This window comes from Oreochromis niloticus, linkage group LG12 (genome assembly GCF_001858045.2).
Source record: "Oreochromis niloticus isolate F11D_XX linkage group LG12, O_niloticus_UMD_NMBU, whole genome shotgun sequence".
NCBI classification, from domain to species: Eukaryota; Metazoa; Chordata; class Actinopteri; order Cichliformes; family Cichlidae; genus Oreochromis; species Oreochromis niloticus.
In genome coordinates, this window is record NC_031977.2 from 31756530 (window position 1) to 31772061 (window position 15532).

Genomic DNA, 15532 nt, shown 5'->3' on the forward strand with positions numbered 1-15532 from the left:
ACGCATGTGCAAACGAAAGTGCAGAACAGTAAAAAAGGAAAAATAAGTAACTTCCTGGTTTTTGTTTTTCAGTGGACACGATATTCCTGACCCAGATGACATCTCCTCTACCCACTCAGGACACCATCACAACACCTGCACAGAAGATAGGTGTGACAATTAATTGTTTCACTTTAAAGACAGACAGTTTTAAAGTCGCCACTTCAAAACTGCGACAGATAGAGGGCGCTGTTTTGTCAGTTTGTGCTCAGGTCAATTTTTTTGCCTTCTTCTTAATTTTTGAGGACATATATCTTTTTTAGCATTTCTGTCATACTTAGTGGAGCCCACTAACAAATGGATTTGCAGAAACAAATGATAACATCTTTGGTATATGGTATTCTAATCTTTCTTCTCAGCCGCTGCTCCATCAGCTAGTGTCACACCAGATGATGGGAAAACACCCATCCTTATCGGCTGCCTGGTAACCATCATCCTTTTGTTGGTCATCATCATCTTCCTCATCCTATGGTGTCAGTACGTTTGCAAGGTATTAGAGAAGGTGAGGATACAAATAAATGATAAACATTTGTTTTTTTGAGTGGAAGTGAGGGTTTCTTAATAAAGTGCCTTTATTTTGTTATCTTCCTGTCATGTCCGTTGGTGTTAAAGATGCTGTAATCACGTAATCGCTTTAGGTTTTAAAAAATGTTCCTGTAAACAGCTGCAATGCAAACCGTTTCCTACGGGGCGATCGTGGCTCAACAGTTGGCAGTTCGACTTGTAATCGGAAGGTTGCCGATTCGAGCCCCGGCTCTGACAGTCTCGGTCGTTGTGTCCTTGGGCAAGACACTTCACCCGTTGCCTACTGGTGGTGGTCAGAGAGCCCGGTGGCGCCAGTGTCCGGCAGCCTCGCCTCTGTCAATGTGCCCCAGGGCAGCTGTGGCTACAATGTTGGCTTGCCATCACCAGTGGGTGGATGACTGTATGTAGTGTAAAGGACTTAGTCCATAGGGACTATGTAAAGTGCTATACAAATACAGGCCATAATAGATGTCCAGCAGGAGGTCCCTGGTTCCATTTTAGGGTCTTTACATCATCTCACAAATTTATTTTGATTTTCAAAAAGAGGTTAAAAGCTGCAGGTTACAAACTCAAGTGGGAGATATTTATTTTTCTTTTTAGGAAATAAGATTATTGTTTATGTATGTGGCTGAATCAGGACTATTAAGCATTAAATCTGATTAAAGAACAAATGAGAATGAACTGACTGACTCTGTACAGGTATCTTTGTTTCTTTGATTCAAACTATTTTTTTTCTTTCTTCCATCTTAATCTAGGGTCCACGTCGGATTCTTGATGAGGAGGTGACGGTCCGGCTGTCGTCCTGCAGTGACACCATCATATTACAGACTCCACCTGTGCCCCCGCGCTCTGGACGCGCCCCGACTGGTACTCTTCTTTTACTTGTATCATTTAAAACATGCCTTTGATTGCCATTATTATTCATGCAGAAAAGATTAGGTGAAATTTGTAGGGGAGATATTTTAAAGAAAATCTCTCTACATACACCTTTAGCATTATTTATCCTTGACTGATTCCTGCTGTTTTCCTCAGGTCCCGTGAACGCTGACCCTCACTACGAGAGAATTTTCCTGTTGGACCCTCAGTACCAGAACCCAGCGGTGCTGAGAAACAAGCTTCCAGAGTTGTCACAGAGCGCAGAAGCATCTGGTAAACACCTTCAACGATGAAGTCGATGCAGGCGTTCATTTAAGAATTAGTGAAAAAGACACAAGTTGACAAATAGCAGAAAGTCCTTTGAACGCTGCGTCATGATGTTTGTATTTGAGTGACCGCTTCATAACCGTGTGTTTAGGTTTGCAGTAGGAATTTGTGTTAAGAATCATTGATGCCTCAGAGATGTTCCAGATCTATCCATTATGACATGATTAATCACAGCTGTAGATGAAAAAGGTCGAAAGCCTTTCAATAAGAGAGACTGCTGCCTCCTGGTGGCGATGTCTGTAATTTCAAACAAACTCTACAAACTTCAAGCATCCATCAAAGTTCTGATCTTCTGTCACTCATTAACAGCTCCTCAACCTGTTTCTCTCCATTTACTTCAGAACATGTTAAATAAGCTCGTTTTTCTCCTTTTTCTCTCTATTTAAGTTTCCCTGATGAAGTTGAACATGCATGCTCATTCATACTTATTCTGCAGTGCTTCTCTCCTTTTTCTCTCGGCTCTCTGCGCCTCTTTTCCAAGTTTCCTCTTCTTCCAGCTCTCCTCCTTGGTAATCCTCTCTATGACCTCCTTCTGCTGACTTCCTGTCATATGACATCAGGATGGCTTCGTGGTAAGAGTTGAAAGGTGTGACTTCATGCAGTTAATCAGATCACGTATACTTAAGTGAAATCAAGTGAAGATTGGAAACTGCATTTTATTTTATTTTTATTTTTCAATTCTTTTCCCTTCTATGAATCATCTTATGACCTCTCATGACCTACTGGAGGGGACCTAACCCTGAGAGGTTGGGATATCCTGGATTGAAAAAACTTCTGTAAAAAACAATTTCAAACTAGTAAAACTTCAGTCAGCAAGTAGAATAATGGTACTAGTAAAATGATAAAGAAGTACTGCTTTTACTTTGGATAGAAAACTAGAAATTGCCAGTAATTTAACTTTTGTACTATAATGTTGTGCTGTTGGTACTTTTCAGTAAGCTTCACTTCAGTTTTTTTTTAATTAGACATTAATTAAACAAGCACTTGTCTTTCCAACAGCATGTGGAGGTGGCTACGCTGAGCCAGACATCACCCAGTGCACGCCGCACCAGTGTTTCCATAGCAATGCGCCACACTACGCTGAGACGGACATCGTGCGGCTGCAGGGCGTCACTGGCAGCAATATGTACGCCGTCCCTGCCCTCACCGTGGACTCTCTCACCAGGAAGGACATCTCCGCTGCCGAGTTTCCTCGGCAACAGCTGATCTTCAGGGAGAAGCTGGGGGAGGGCCAGTTTGGCGAGGTGAGATTGTGGGAGGTTTCGTGGGCTGCAAAGTTATCCTGGAAAAATCTTATTTCATCCCTATTTCATCTTCTTCCCTGGCAGGTCCACCTGTGTGAGGCGGAGGGACTCCCAGAATTTCTTGGGGAAGGCTCGCCCCTCCCTGACCGAGACGGTCACTCTGTGCTTGTGGCTGTTAAACAGCTGAGGGCCGACGCTACCAGCCAAGCCAGGTACTCTTTATGAGTGTGTATATGAAACAGAGAGCGATTACGTCAAACTATATCAATCTGGAGCTGAGGTGGTCAAAGGTTCATCCCCTGGAGAGCATATATTGGTTAAAATCAGTGTATTCATTACTTTAATGTGTTCATATGATGAGAATTTTTTACTATTTATATACTAAAAACAAAAATATAGTCCATAACTAGTCAAATGAATAACGTGCAGGACAGAAAGCTCCAAACTGCATTTCCTGGTTGACTAATTTTTGCACAGAAAGCCCTCCTACACACAAATGCAGACCACATTTGTCTTTAAAAGACTGTTATTTGAAGTGAGAGCAGTACTTGACTCCGTAGATGAGAATGTATTAGGATAAACTGGTGTAAGAGCTTCAAGGGATGTGCAGGAACAAATAAGATCTGTGCATCAGGCTTCACTGTAACACTGAGGAAGAGATACTTGTAGTTGGTTCCTCTGAGTTGATGAACAGATCTGAAAATGCTTCGTCTCCTTTATCTGTCCGTCGATCAGGAACGACTTCCTGAAGGAAATAAAGATTATGTCTCGTCTGAATGACCCCAACATCATCCGACTGCTGTGTGTGTGTGTGTCGTCCGACCCACTGTGCATGGTTACTGAGTACATGGAGAACGGAGACCTCAACATGTTCCTGTCGCAGCGGGAGATCGAGAGCACTCTAACACATGCCAACAACATCCCTTCAGTCAGGTTAAACATGCACACAGTTTACACAGGTCATACATGAAAACAATCGACCGTCAGGTTTCTAAACTATCTTGTTAGTGCACTTTTGATTCTCACCACTTTTAATCTCTTCCTGCTTCTCCATGTCAGCCTGTCTGACCTCCTCCATATGGCGGTGCAGATCTCATCAGGGATGAAGTACTTGGCATCTCTGAACTTTGTGCACCGTGACCTGGCCACAAGAAACTGCCTGCTGGACCGCCGCCTCACCATCAAGATTGCCGACTTCGGCATGAGCCGAAACCTGTACAGCAGCGACTACTACCGTATCCAGGGCCGGGCGGTGCTGCCTATACGATGGATGGCCTGGGAGAGCATCTTGCTGGTAAGGTTTGGAGGAAGGGAGTTGATTTAGGATAGGATCTTTATTTTCCTCCTTTTAGACTGTACACCTCTGTCAATGGTTACTTTTTGATGGAAGTTCTGCAGTTATTCTGCTGCTACATTAAAAATCTTCAGATGCTTTACGAATATTATACTTTCCTCTTTATTACGTTGTGCAAACAATAGTTCCACTGCAGGCAGACAGAAGAGCCGATATTCCTTGAAAAGTTCCTTTTTGTACCTTTAAACTTGAAACTTATTTGTACATTAATTCTGTCTTGTAAAAATGAGTGTGGGTGTATATTGTAGTTTCAATAATGTTGTGAAAATAATCTAAAAAAATGTATTTTGGGGGGATTATACATGACCTGAATGTGGTTCCAAGTTGAAGCTTTTGTCTTTTGTAACAACAAATTTACAAATTCTTCACTTGGCTCCAAACGTGCCACTGAGAGCTGCTGTCATATGAGATAAGTTGATACGTTTTCACAGGATTCTGTCTGTGAAAAACTAAGCACTAATCATGATTCAGTAGCTTGAAGAACCATCTTTAGCAGAAATAACTGAAGGTAATCTTTTGCTTTATGACTTTATTAGTCTAATATAATTGTGGAGGAATTTTAGCCCACTGTTCTATTTCCTAGGGGTTTTTCTTTTCCAAACTGGCAAAACATCTGCTGGTAAATAGGTGGTCAGATTTGCTGATTATGCTACCTAGCCCCCTTAACCCCCAATACTTCATACACACTGCTAGCCAAGCCAGACTCTATGCAATCCTATAAATAATCTTTTTCAAATGACTGGTAGTCAATAAATGTTAGAGTCTTTAATATTCAAAAGAAGAAGAACTAAAAGTTCAGAGTTAATGTTCAGAAGTGTATATAGGCTTAAAATTGTATTCAAACCCTGGGGAAATTTGCCTACATCAGTTCAGTGACTTATCAAAAACATGTAGGTTCCCCTCACATGTCTCCTTTTTCAAAAATGGACATACCCGCTACTCCTCCACATCGAAAGGAGCCAGTTGAGGTGGTTCGGGCATCTGACAAGGATGCCTCCTGGGTGAGGCGTTCCGGGCACGTCCCACCAGGAGGAGGCCCCGGGGCAGACCCAGGACATGCTGGAGACATTATATCTCTTGGCTGGGCTGGGAAACCTTGGTGTTCCCCTGAATAAGCTGGAGGAGGTGGCTGGGGAGAGGGAGTTCTGGGCTTCTCTGCTTAGGCTGCTGCACCCGTGACTGGCATACACCCCCACCCCCACCCCCCAAAAAAACCAGAAAAAAAAATCTGCTCAGTGTTTCACTAAAGGAAGTTTAGCTAAGGGAACAAAGTTCTTCAAAAGCTTCCTGCCCTCCAGGGGAAGCACCAGTAGCGGTTTGCACCCTAAAACAATGAAACATCTTTTTTGCTGCAGTGTTTTCTTTGAATAACTTTCCTGTTCTGCATTATGAATGTGGTTGCATAAGTTTAATGTCTTTTGCAGCTGTAAAGTTAAGCGAAAAAACAATGGATCCAAGCTGACCCAAACCAGGTCTAAAGCAGAAGCTTTTTATCATACGTTTTTATCGTATCATATTTTTTTGTAAGTCTCACAAAGCATCAGAGTCAACATTTCATCAGCAGCTGTCTTCAGAGAGTTAATGAAAATAAGAAAAAGTATTTTAAAGTTGGAGTATTAAACTTTCAGATGTAATTATTCTCCTCAGGGGAAGTTCACCACCGCCAGTGACGTGTGGGCCTTTGGAGTCACCCTGTGGGAGATCTTCACTCTGTGTAAGGAGCAGCCCTACAGCCTGCTGTCTGATGAACAGGTCATAGAGAACACTGGCGAGTTCTTCAGGAACCAGGGCAGACAGGTGAGACGAAACACAGTCAGAGATTATTGACCTTCTGTCACTGGGTCAAATCATTTTGCCCACCTGAGACTAAAACTGCAAACATTTATTTTAATTGCAACTGGATCCAAGGCAGCTCATAGCAGTCTTTACAAACCTGGAAATCAGAACCCTCGTAAGTGCCTGCAGGATAAATTTGAGGGGCTACTAAACCTGACTCAACATTTGTCTTTTTTAACAAATCACTCGAATCTCTCATCACTCTAATTCTCCTGTGTCCCTCACTAGATCTTCCTCTATGCTCCTCCACTCTGCCCACCTTCTCTCTTTGAGCTGATGATGCGTTGCTGGAGTCGCGATATCCCTGACCGACCCACCTTCGAGGGACTTTACCAAGCCCTGAAGCCCCACGTCAACCAGTGAGTCAAGGCCGCTGGGATCTGCCAGTTGGGATTTCTGTGGCGGTGGGACTCTTATAAGAAGACAGACTGACACAAGAGCACAGAGGACTGGAATTACAGTGCGGAGGGATTATTGGTTTGCTTCACGGCACTAGCGACTCCCTTCTCTGAAAGACCAGGTGATGATGGAGGGAGACATGACTAGTCAGCTCAGAGGACAAAATATCACAAGCTTCAGACCTTTTGGTCCATAGTGAACAAACCATTGGCAGTTTCATAGCTTCTTCTGTTTTTTTACAGCCGCTTTACCCCAAGCCTTTTGACTTGTTTGTGCCAAAAGTTGCCTTAAACCATTTGTTTCCTTCTCTTTGACTTTTAGAGATGACAAAAAACTGGATAGTCCTGGTAGTTCCTCCTTTCCCTGTGGGTTTTTATCATTATTATTATTATTATTATTATTATTATTGTAAAGCACTGTGTCTGTGTCTCTCAGTTATTCGTGTTCATATATTAATCCACACTGGAGCTAGGGCTATAGGGTCAGATTTTAGTGTAGGATTTTATTTTTTAGATTTTTATTCTATTTTATAATTTTGTTGTTTTGTGGAGTTTCACAATTGTTGGTCTTTTTTTTTGTGGATATGAATGTTGGTCAGCTGAGGTTCACGTCGCGGTGCCAAGAAGCTGAAGAAACCTGTGTGGCTCACAGACTGAAAATCAGTCGGTGGGTATCTGTGGGAAATTTTGAAAAAAAAGAACTTAAAGCACATTCAAGCCACATGAGAAAAAACTGAATCATGCCACTTTTGTTCCCAAAGAGACAAAAAAGTGTTGAAATGTAATTTTAAAATAAAAAAAGAATTGTAAACGTCTTTGTGAAGATGGGCATGACGGTCAAAATTTATGATCCTTTTATTCAAAGTGCCTGGCATATGTAGCAAAATCGGTACCAGAGGGAAAGGTTAGGGACGCCTGAACCTCAGATGCTGGTCACAGGGAGATTAACCAAGTATCGAATACCAAGGTGTTGCTTAACCTGTCGGTGTTTGTCTTTGGGGACCTGCAAAATATACATTTTGTGGATAAAAAAATCAAAAAGCATACCTGATTTAAACGTGGGCACCACCAGGAGCGTGGTCGGAGTTTAGTGCACACCAGCATGCAAAACATTAAAAAAGCAGGATTTTCACTCAGCACTTGGTTTGTCCTCTCAAAATGGAATTCAGGTTCATTGGTCACACACGTCAGTGACACACAAATGCAAATCTGATAGTTGGGAGCCCTGCTTAGGCAGACCACCTGAGATTTAAAACAGGTATCCTTTTTGATTTTTGATGGGCATTGTGGAACTTTATGAATGCACCTTGCGTATCTCCTTATTTGAACTCACAAAGCTGAAGGTGTTAAGCTCTGCTCTGCCTTCATTTAGTCAGTTTTAATCACAGAAATAAACTACAGTAATACTTACTGCATTGCTGCACATGTAGATGTCTCACCATATGATATGTCTAGTCTTCTGTAGTCTGAATTTGCTAGGATTTGAACTCCGGTACAGTAGCCTATCAGTCCATATCAAGACAGGAGTTGAGTAAGTCAAGACAAGGCATTTTGTCTTGACTTAATGTACCATCTACATTTGGGGCTGTGAGTTCCCAAACTACTGCGTTAGAACAAGGTTCACTGATCAGTGAAAGCTGATAGACTGTGGGCAAATGGAGGCCTTACACCAAGGCTGGATTTCCAACTAGGCAAAGCAGGAAACTGGGAAAAAGCCATTTGTCTGTCACCACTGGTTTTAGCTAAAAAATGTCTTAAGTGCTTCCAACACTGAGCAGGTATTTAACCAAAGAGTTCCCTGCAATAATAGTTCATTTTCTGACCCTGTGTAGTGGAATAACCCTGTGGCAGATTGTACCATTTTAGTTTAGTTTGTCCGTAAGCGGAGCCTGTTCCTGAAGTTATATTTAATCAAATGTAGGTGTAAAGATTAATGTTTCGGCTCAGAGGATCTGGTTATATGGTTCATATTCAGAGGAGCGCTGGTCGGGAGATCAGTGTTAGATATCAGTGTATGTTTTACATGGGGGCCACTTGACAGGTTAATGCATCAGAGAAGTCACTGCATTAGTCATCCAATCACTGCTGCACCTTTACTGAAACAACCATAAAGATTTTTATGTTTAAAAAGCAGTTAATTCATTCTGACTTTGTTTTGCATAGCATTCAGATGAGTCTCGTTTACAGAACTAATGCTGGATCGATGCAGACTGTAGACTGGATTTATTGTTCTTCTGTCAGGATGTCTTAGGAGTAATAAACTTTTAACAAAAAAATCCCAAAACAAAACAATAAATGTTTCATGTCCAAATGTTTCATGATGATTTCAGCTTCAGCCAAAACTGACAAACGATACGAGCGTTGGATTTTCATGATTCTCTGTCTCATCTTCAAAGTGTTGGCATTAACTTTAATTAAGTATCAGTCCTCAACTTCCTTCTTGCAAGATTAAAAATTTATAACTGATAAGGAAGTTCATGTTGACAGTGCAACGATTTAAGCGAACAGTTACAGATATAAACCATACAGATTCATAGAGATAGGTGACCATAGCCACCCTAAAGTGAGTAATTTGCACAACCTGACAAGGGAGGGATGGATTTGACTATAAAACTGAGGGATGGTCATAAGGAAGGCTCATTTGCATAGGCAAAGCATACCCTGCTTTAAGTCCAGTTAACTCTAAATGAACCGTAGTTTACAAAATAAAATTTGTGCTGAATTAGGTCAGACTAGAAACTATTGAATAAGACTATAAACTACCTAGGAAAGTCTTTACTTCACAAATGAAGTTAGCTGAAGAGAGATTCCCATAGACTTCTGTACAATCAGACTCTTTTTGCCACCAGTGGAGTTTCCTCTGGCTGGCGATTAGAGAAATGGGAGGTTTGAGGTACTTCTGTGTTCTGTGCCTCATTTTTCAGACACAGAGACTCTTTCTGTCTTTTCTACAGTCTGTGGATGGCAGCGAACACTGCAGCCTTTTGACTAACTAACTCAAGTGACGCTGATAGTGGCTATCATGTTAGTAGTAGCAAGAGCCGCTCTGTCCCCATGCTTCCTGCACCATCCATTTTAACATGACTCAATAAACTTCTGATGTGTCTTTTTCAGAGTTCTTGTCTAATGTATAAAGGTGGTAAATCATAATTTAATGTCTGTTTTTTTACTGTTTAGGTCACTCAGTTAATGTCAGTGTGTATTATTTGTATGCAGTACACATTTGCAGTATTTTAAATCCTCCCTGAGAACAAATCGTATAAAAGGAAAAATGGCGCAAACGGAGAAAGACCAAACATGTAGATTTTTGAGTACATTTTTCTGTGTTTTGTTGTTGTTACAGTAGTGTTTTGTTATCTGTACTGTATCTTACATTTCTTTCAGTGTGTTTGTGCGAGTGTTTAAGAGAAAGTGAGATACCGAGTGAGTCTTTTCAACATTCCCTTGAGCACTGGGAGCTAGTTGAGGTTAAAGTGGTTAACTGGATTTGCTCGGTTGTGCCAAATTATGTTAACTGAGCAAAAGAGGGAGTTGGTTTTTTTGTTGTTGTTGTTGTTGTTTTCAAGGCAAGAGGAAAAGATGGACAGAAGGAAACCACTAAACTCAATCTCCCAGAGTCCTTTGCTACAGTGAGCCTGTGTATTTTGTTTTGGTTCCATTAGAGAAATCTTTTAGTTTGATAGTGTACAGTATAATTGGTCTATAATATCTCAGTGTGTGAATGCAGATTAGGTGTGGTAATTTTTATTAGTAATTAATTGTCTATCTGAATTTATAGCTATTTGTGTTTGTTTCCCCCTTTTTTTTACACAGGATTTCAGCATTTATGGACATTTTTCTGAACAAGATGTTCTGTTTTGTTTTCCTGTTGTGTTCACAGTAATTTCTCATCCACACTGTTTAATCTTTGTCCCATCTTCAGTATGTTTCAGACACATATTGTACATAGGCTAGTAGCTGTTTATATTAATATATTGGGAGGAGGAAACTTCTTCTCTGGTCCCAACTGGTTTTCACTCTGTACTCTATCTCACTTTGGTTTGTTTTCCTATAATAAACAGTAAATGTGTCAAAGATGTTTTTTTTTCTTTTGTCTTTGTTTATTTGTTTGTTTGAGTTTTTTTCATGAGTAGAGAAAACGCTGCAAATTGAAATCTAAGCTTTTTTTTCATAATCAGCTTATTTGAAGGTAAAAGCACATGAGGGGTTTTTTTTCAACGGTTGACGCTACAGTTTTCAGTCTAGACCACATCGATGTTCTGTACAGCAGGGGGCAGCAGAGAGATTTAAAACACACACACACACACACACACACACACACACACACACACACATACACACAGGACAGCCTATATGTGGAAATGAGTCCTAGAGAAGCTTTGTTGTTCTGAAGGAACACTGAAGGCCTGATTTCTGCACATTTTATGCCTTTCGTTTCAGGTTTGAATGTTCTGTGTTCTGATAATAAAACGTAACAGCCAATGATTAAAAATGACACATTTCAGTCTCTTTAAGCTCTACTTTGGTCTCAGCCTCCTCGGGAAAATATGTCTAGAGTAACCGTGGGTTTACCAAACAGCTGGCTGTTGCACCTGGAAAAACTGTAAAGCTGCTGCTACAGCCTTATACATGGGTTACATTATTAGGCCAAAATGGTTGCATCATTGGCTCCCTGTTCAATCTAGAATTGAATTAAAATCCATTCTTGAATAATCAGGCCTCATCTTATCTTAAAGACTTTAAGTACTACATTGCTTACTGGGATATTTAAAAGTAGAATGGGAGCTTTCATGCCTCTCATTTGTGGCACTAACTCTCAGTTTGGATGCAGGAGACAAACACCTTCTCTCATAATGTGTTAAAGGTTTTCAGTTGGCAAATGGTTTGGACTGCAAGCAGGCCAGTTCAGTACCTGGATTCTTCTACTACTTTGTGCGGTTTAGTATTGTCATGTTTAAAAATGCAAGGACTTCCCTGGAATAAGACGTCATCTGGATGGAAACATATGTTGCTCTAAATCTTGTACATACCTTTCAGCATTGATGATGCCTTTTAAGGTGTGCAAACCACCAGTATAGGCACTAATGCACCCCCATACCACCAGAAATCAAAGAGCTTTCCCATTTGGATTTCTCTGACTACAGAACAGCTTTTCCACTTTGCCTCAGTCCATTTTAATGAGCTTTAGCCCAGAGAAGACACCAGCATTTCTGTTTTCAGATATTGCTTCTTCTTTGCATGATAGCACTTAAACCTGGATTTCAGGACTGGAACAGGGAATTGTGTTCACAGACGATGATTTGTGGAAGTTTTCCTGAGCATGCAGTGATTTCCATGACAGACCCATCCCTGTTTTCAATACATTGCCCCCTGCAGTTATAAAGATTACAAACATCCAATACCGATTTTTGGCCTTGTCTCTAGCGCACAGAGATTTCTCCAGATTCTCTTAATCTCTTGATGATATTATGTACTGTAGATATTAGATATTCAAAATCAATTTTACACTTGGGAACAATATTCTGAAATTGTTGCACAGACTAAGTAGATGCTGTTGATTGTAGATGCTTTTACAGATTGGTGAACCTCTGCTTATCTTTACTTCTGAGAAATGATGCTAAAGATGATCTTTTTTTTCCTTTTCTAGCCTTCTGGTGCCCCATTCGACTTTTTTTTAAAGGGATTGCTGCCATCAAATCTAAAATAACTTTTTAATTAAAGTTTTCTCATTTGAAACATTTTATATGTTTTCCATGTTCAATTGTGAATAAAATATGGGTTTATGAGATTTGCAAGTCATCTCATTGTGTTTTTATTTCCATTTTACTCAACATCACAACTTTTCTGGAATTGAGTTTTGGTCTCTTTTAGTTTGAGATGGGGTTTTTTTGTATCTAGCATTTATCATGCATCATAATCCACCAGTTAGTTTCTGTAGTAACTGCACGAATTGAATAATGAAAGAGAAGTGTTATAAAACCTTTGCAGGTTGCTCATGAACTCTGCAGGAATCCTGACAATCACAGATTTTGTAACCGTCCTAAATTTGGCAAAGAAGCCAAAGGCAGAGGTTTGCCTGCATGTGTGGGCTCAGTGCCGGCAGATTTCATAACGGTGGTTCACGGCCAAAAGGCAAGGCGCAGGTTTTACTTTGATAGAAACTTGTTTAAAGTTGCCAAGGCTCTGTGTAGGTATGAAGTGTAAATGTCTCTTGGTTGATAAATTGACAGTCTAAAAATGTGCTGTGAGTTTGAGAAAGCACCAAAAACTTTCCACACGTGTGAAGGTTTACACAACACTGGGCAAGGTGACAACAGCTTTTATAAAAGTGGTATGATGCTAGAGTAGATCCAGCCAAACCCAACCTGGCTGTAATTGTTGGTGCTGCTCTGCTCCCTGCTGTCCTTCCAAATGTGCGAGTAGGTCCGGTCACAGTAGGGACTATTTTTATCTCTTTAGTGTGAGAGCTGTCACGTACACCAAAAGCTTCATGAAGGACTGAGAATAGCTTCAGCCATTTCATTTTTGAACATTTCCTTTCCTTTCACTTTAAAGGCCGTCAGTGACAGACTGACAATCAGCAAATTGAGTACACGAACATTCAGAAAAGGTTTACAAAGGAAGTTAGAGCAAAATTATAACCACAGTCGTTACTGCTGAATGACTATGGCCGTGTTTTGACTTAGTTTAAAGGCTGCTTAAGAATTTGTCTTCATTAACAAAAAACAAAAAACAATCAACCGATCAAATCCATGAACAATGTCTGTTTTTGCCCAATCAAGACGTAAAGCCTAATTGTGCAACATTAATAATCTCTATCTAAGCTGTAAAGATAATTTAGTGGCTCTCCACAAAGTTTTTTTTTATTAACTTAGTTCTAAATTCTAGATTCTGCTGAAAAGAAAAACTTACGTATCATTCACTTTTCCAGCATTTTGTCAACCTACATCCAACTTTTTGAGATGTTTTGCTGCCCCAAAATTTAAAATGCTACATTTTCTCACTTGAACCCAAATTTGATTCACTTTTGCAGTTGTGAAGAAAATATGGGTTAATGAATATGAGTTGTAGATAAAAATTTTAAAATGAATAGATTAGGTAGAATAGAAAATGGAGTAAAATAAAGCACTGTGTGAACATGTGTTGTGTCTTCTTGTAACCATAGAAATAAAAAACACAACACAAAACGTGTCAACAAGACTCTGCACAGTAAACATAATTATTAACCTGGTTGAATTTAAAGAAATATTTAAACGCAACAGCGTTTGAAGTAGTTGTATTTATTCATGATTTATGGTTGTCATCCTTCATTCTTGTTCCACCTGTCTAAGTGTAAAAGGCAAACCATGTTAGCGAACCATGCTAGTATTTGATACAAACTATGGGCAACCGCAGCAATCTGCCAGTGACCAGAACAATCAAAACAATTTTCGGTGCTGTCACGGCTCCGAACACCGAACACTCTGACCCAGTGTTTGTGTTTTTGGTTAAGTTATACTCTTTAAATTGTGGTTTTCTGTTTGTATTATATTTATAGTTCCTGGTTTCTAATTTCTGTTCTGTTTCTGTGCCTCATATGTGTTCTTGGTGAAGGTTTAATTCTTTTCTCTGTATGTTGGATGTTCATTCTTTTCTGTCTCTATGTGTTCCATGTGTCCCACGTCTTGTTGTTTCATGTTCCTTCTGTTCCAGAGTCTGTCATGTTTCCACATCTCTGTCTTTATGAATGCTTTGTGCTTCCTGTTTTACTTTGACAGTCATTGTCCTATTATCAGTGTATTCTGCTTTGTTTCCTTGTCTCATTATGTCAGATTAGCCCCAGCTGTGCTTCCCGCCTGTTTTCCATTCCCTCGTCACTCCCTGGTGTATTTAAGCCCTGTGTTCTCAGTCCCTGCTTTGTTTTCCTAGTTTGTTTTTCTTATTTTCTAGTGTCCAGTTTAGTGTCTAGTTTTCATGTTCAAGGTTTTGATATGTTTTTTGTGAAGTTTATTTCTATGAAAAGTCCTCCCAGCAATAAAAGCTGCCGCTTTAAGTTTCATTCCATGTACGAGTCCTGCGATTGGGTCCATATCCTGCCACAGTACACACCTTGACAGGTGCAGCACTGTGTACCTATTTTGTATACCCATTTCACCTTGAGACTGCCACCAATGTTTTGCAGACTGGCTGAGAAATCCACATTTTTCCATAGCGATCTGTGGTTACCAGATGGTTTCTACGCCTGTATGACTGGATCTCACGTTACCTGTGCATTTCCATGACTCTGCTACTTTCAGCTGCTCCCTTATTCCCAAGAGCTCACACAGCAGGCACCTCGGCACAGATTTACACCAGATATCCTTCCTGACAAAACCCCAAATGGGATTTGGGTCTCCATCTATAATCAGACCAAACCAAACCTTACAGTTTTAAGGTGAATGTGTAAACCACTACACTATGGAGTCTCTTGCTTCTTCCCACCTTTTCTTCACCTCATAAAGTTTTCTACTGTGGTGAAGAAAAGGTAACAAGGAAAATGTTGTAGGGAGTAATTTTCGAGCTATTCCACTGAACCCTCAGCCTTTGTTAGGTTATCATTTAATCTCCCTTCTGTTTCTGAGTTTTCCGTTTTTCTGGCTCCCAAATTTTGATTTGCTTCTAAATAAATAGATCCTTTCATATTTAATGCCAGCCATCAGTCCCATCCAAAAACCTTTATATTGAAATTTTCAGGTAAATTGATGTAATCTACATCAGTTAAACATAAATAGTTATAAAACCAGAACTCTTCTACTGGTTTTTGCATTATGTTCACTCATGGAAGAATCTGGATGTCTGTGTAAACCTTCACAGCTCCTACGGGGCAAACAGCAGGATGCTATGATCCAGTCATGAATGAATTGAAGCAACGGCACAATCTTTAATCTGTAACTGAATAAAATATGATAAACAAA

General features: G+C 40.2%; 1 protein-coding gene across 3 annotated transcripts in view; it reads left to right on the forward strand.

Annotated features, from left to right (window-relative positions):
• Positions 1 to 10675, forward strand: part of ddr2l (discoidin domain receptor family, member 2, like) — a 37638-nt gene extending 26963 nt beyond the window's left edge. For all 3 annotated transcript variants that reach the window (XM_005451448.4, XM_005451450.4, XM_025897017.1), the window contains exons 10-19: positions 73 to 150; positions 399 to 541; positions 1320 to 1431; positions 1597 to 1713; positions 2767 to 3011; positions 3096 to 3223; positions 3747 to 3944; positions 4071 to 4305; positions 6013 to 6162; positions 6430 to 10675. In XM_005451448.4, the coding sequence (XP_005451505.1) occupies positions 73 to 150; positions 399 to 541; positions 1320 to 1431; positions 1597 to 1713; positions 2767 to 3011; positions 3096 to 3223; positions 3747 to 3944; positions 4071 to 4305; positions 6013 to 6162; positions 6430 to 6564 (1541 nt within the window). In that variant the 3' untranslated portion in view covers positions 6565 to 10675. The remainder of the gene's footprint in view (positions 1 to 72; positions 151 to 398; positions 542 to 1319; positions 1432 to 1596; positions 1714 to 2766; positions 3012 to 3095; positions 3224 to 3746; positions 3945 to 4070; positions 4306 to 6012; positions 6163 to 6429) is intronic.
• The last annotated feature ends 4857 nt before the right edge of the window (positions 10676 to 15532 follow it).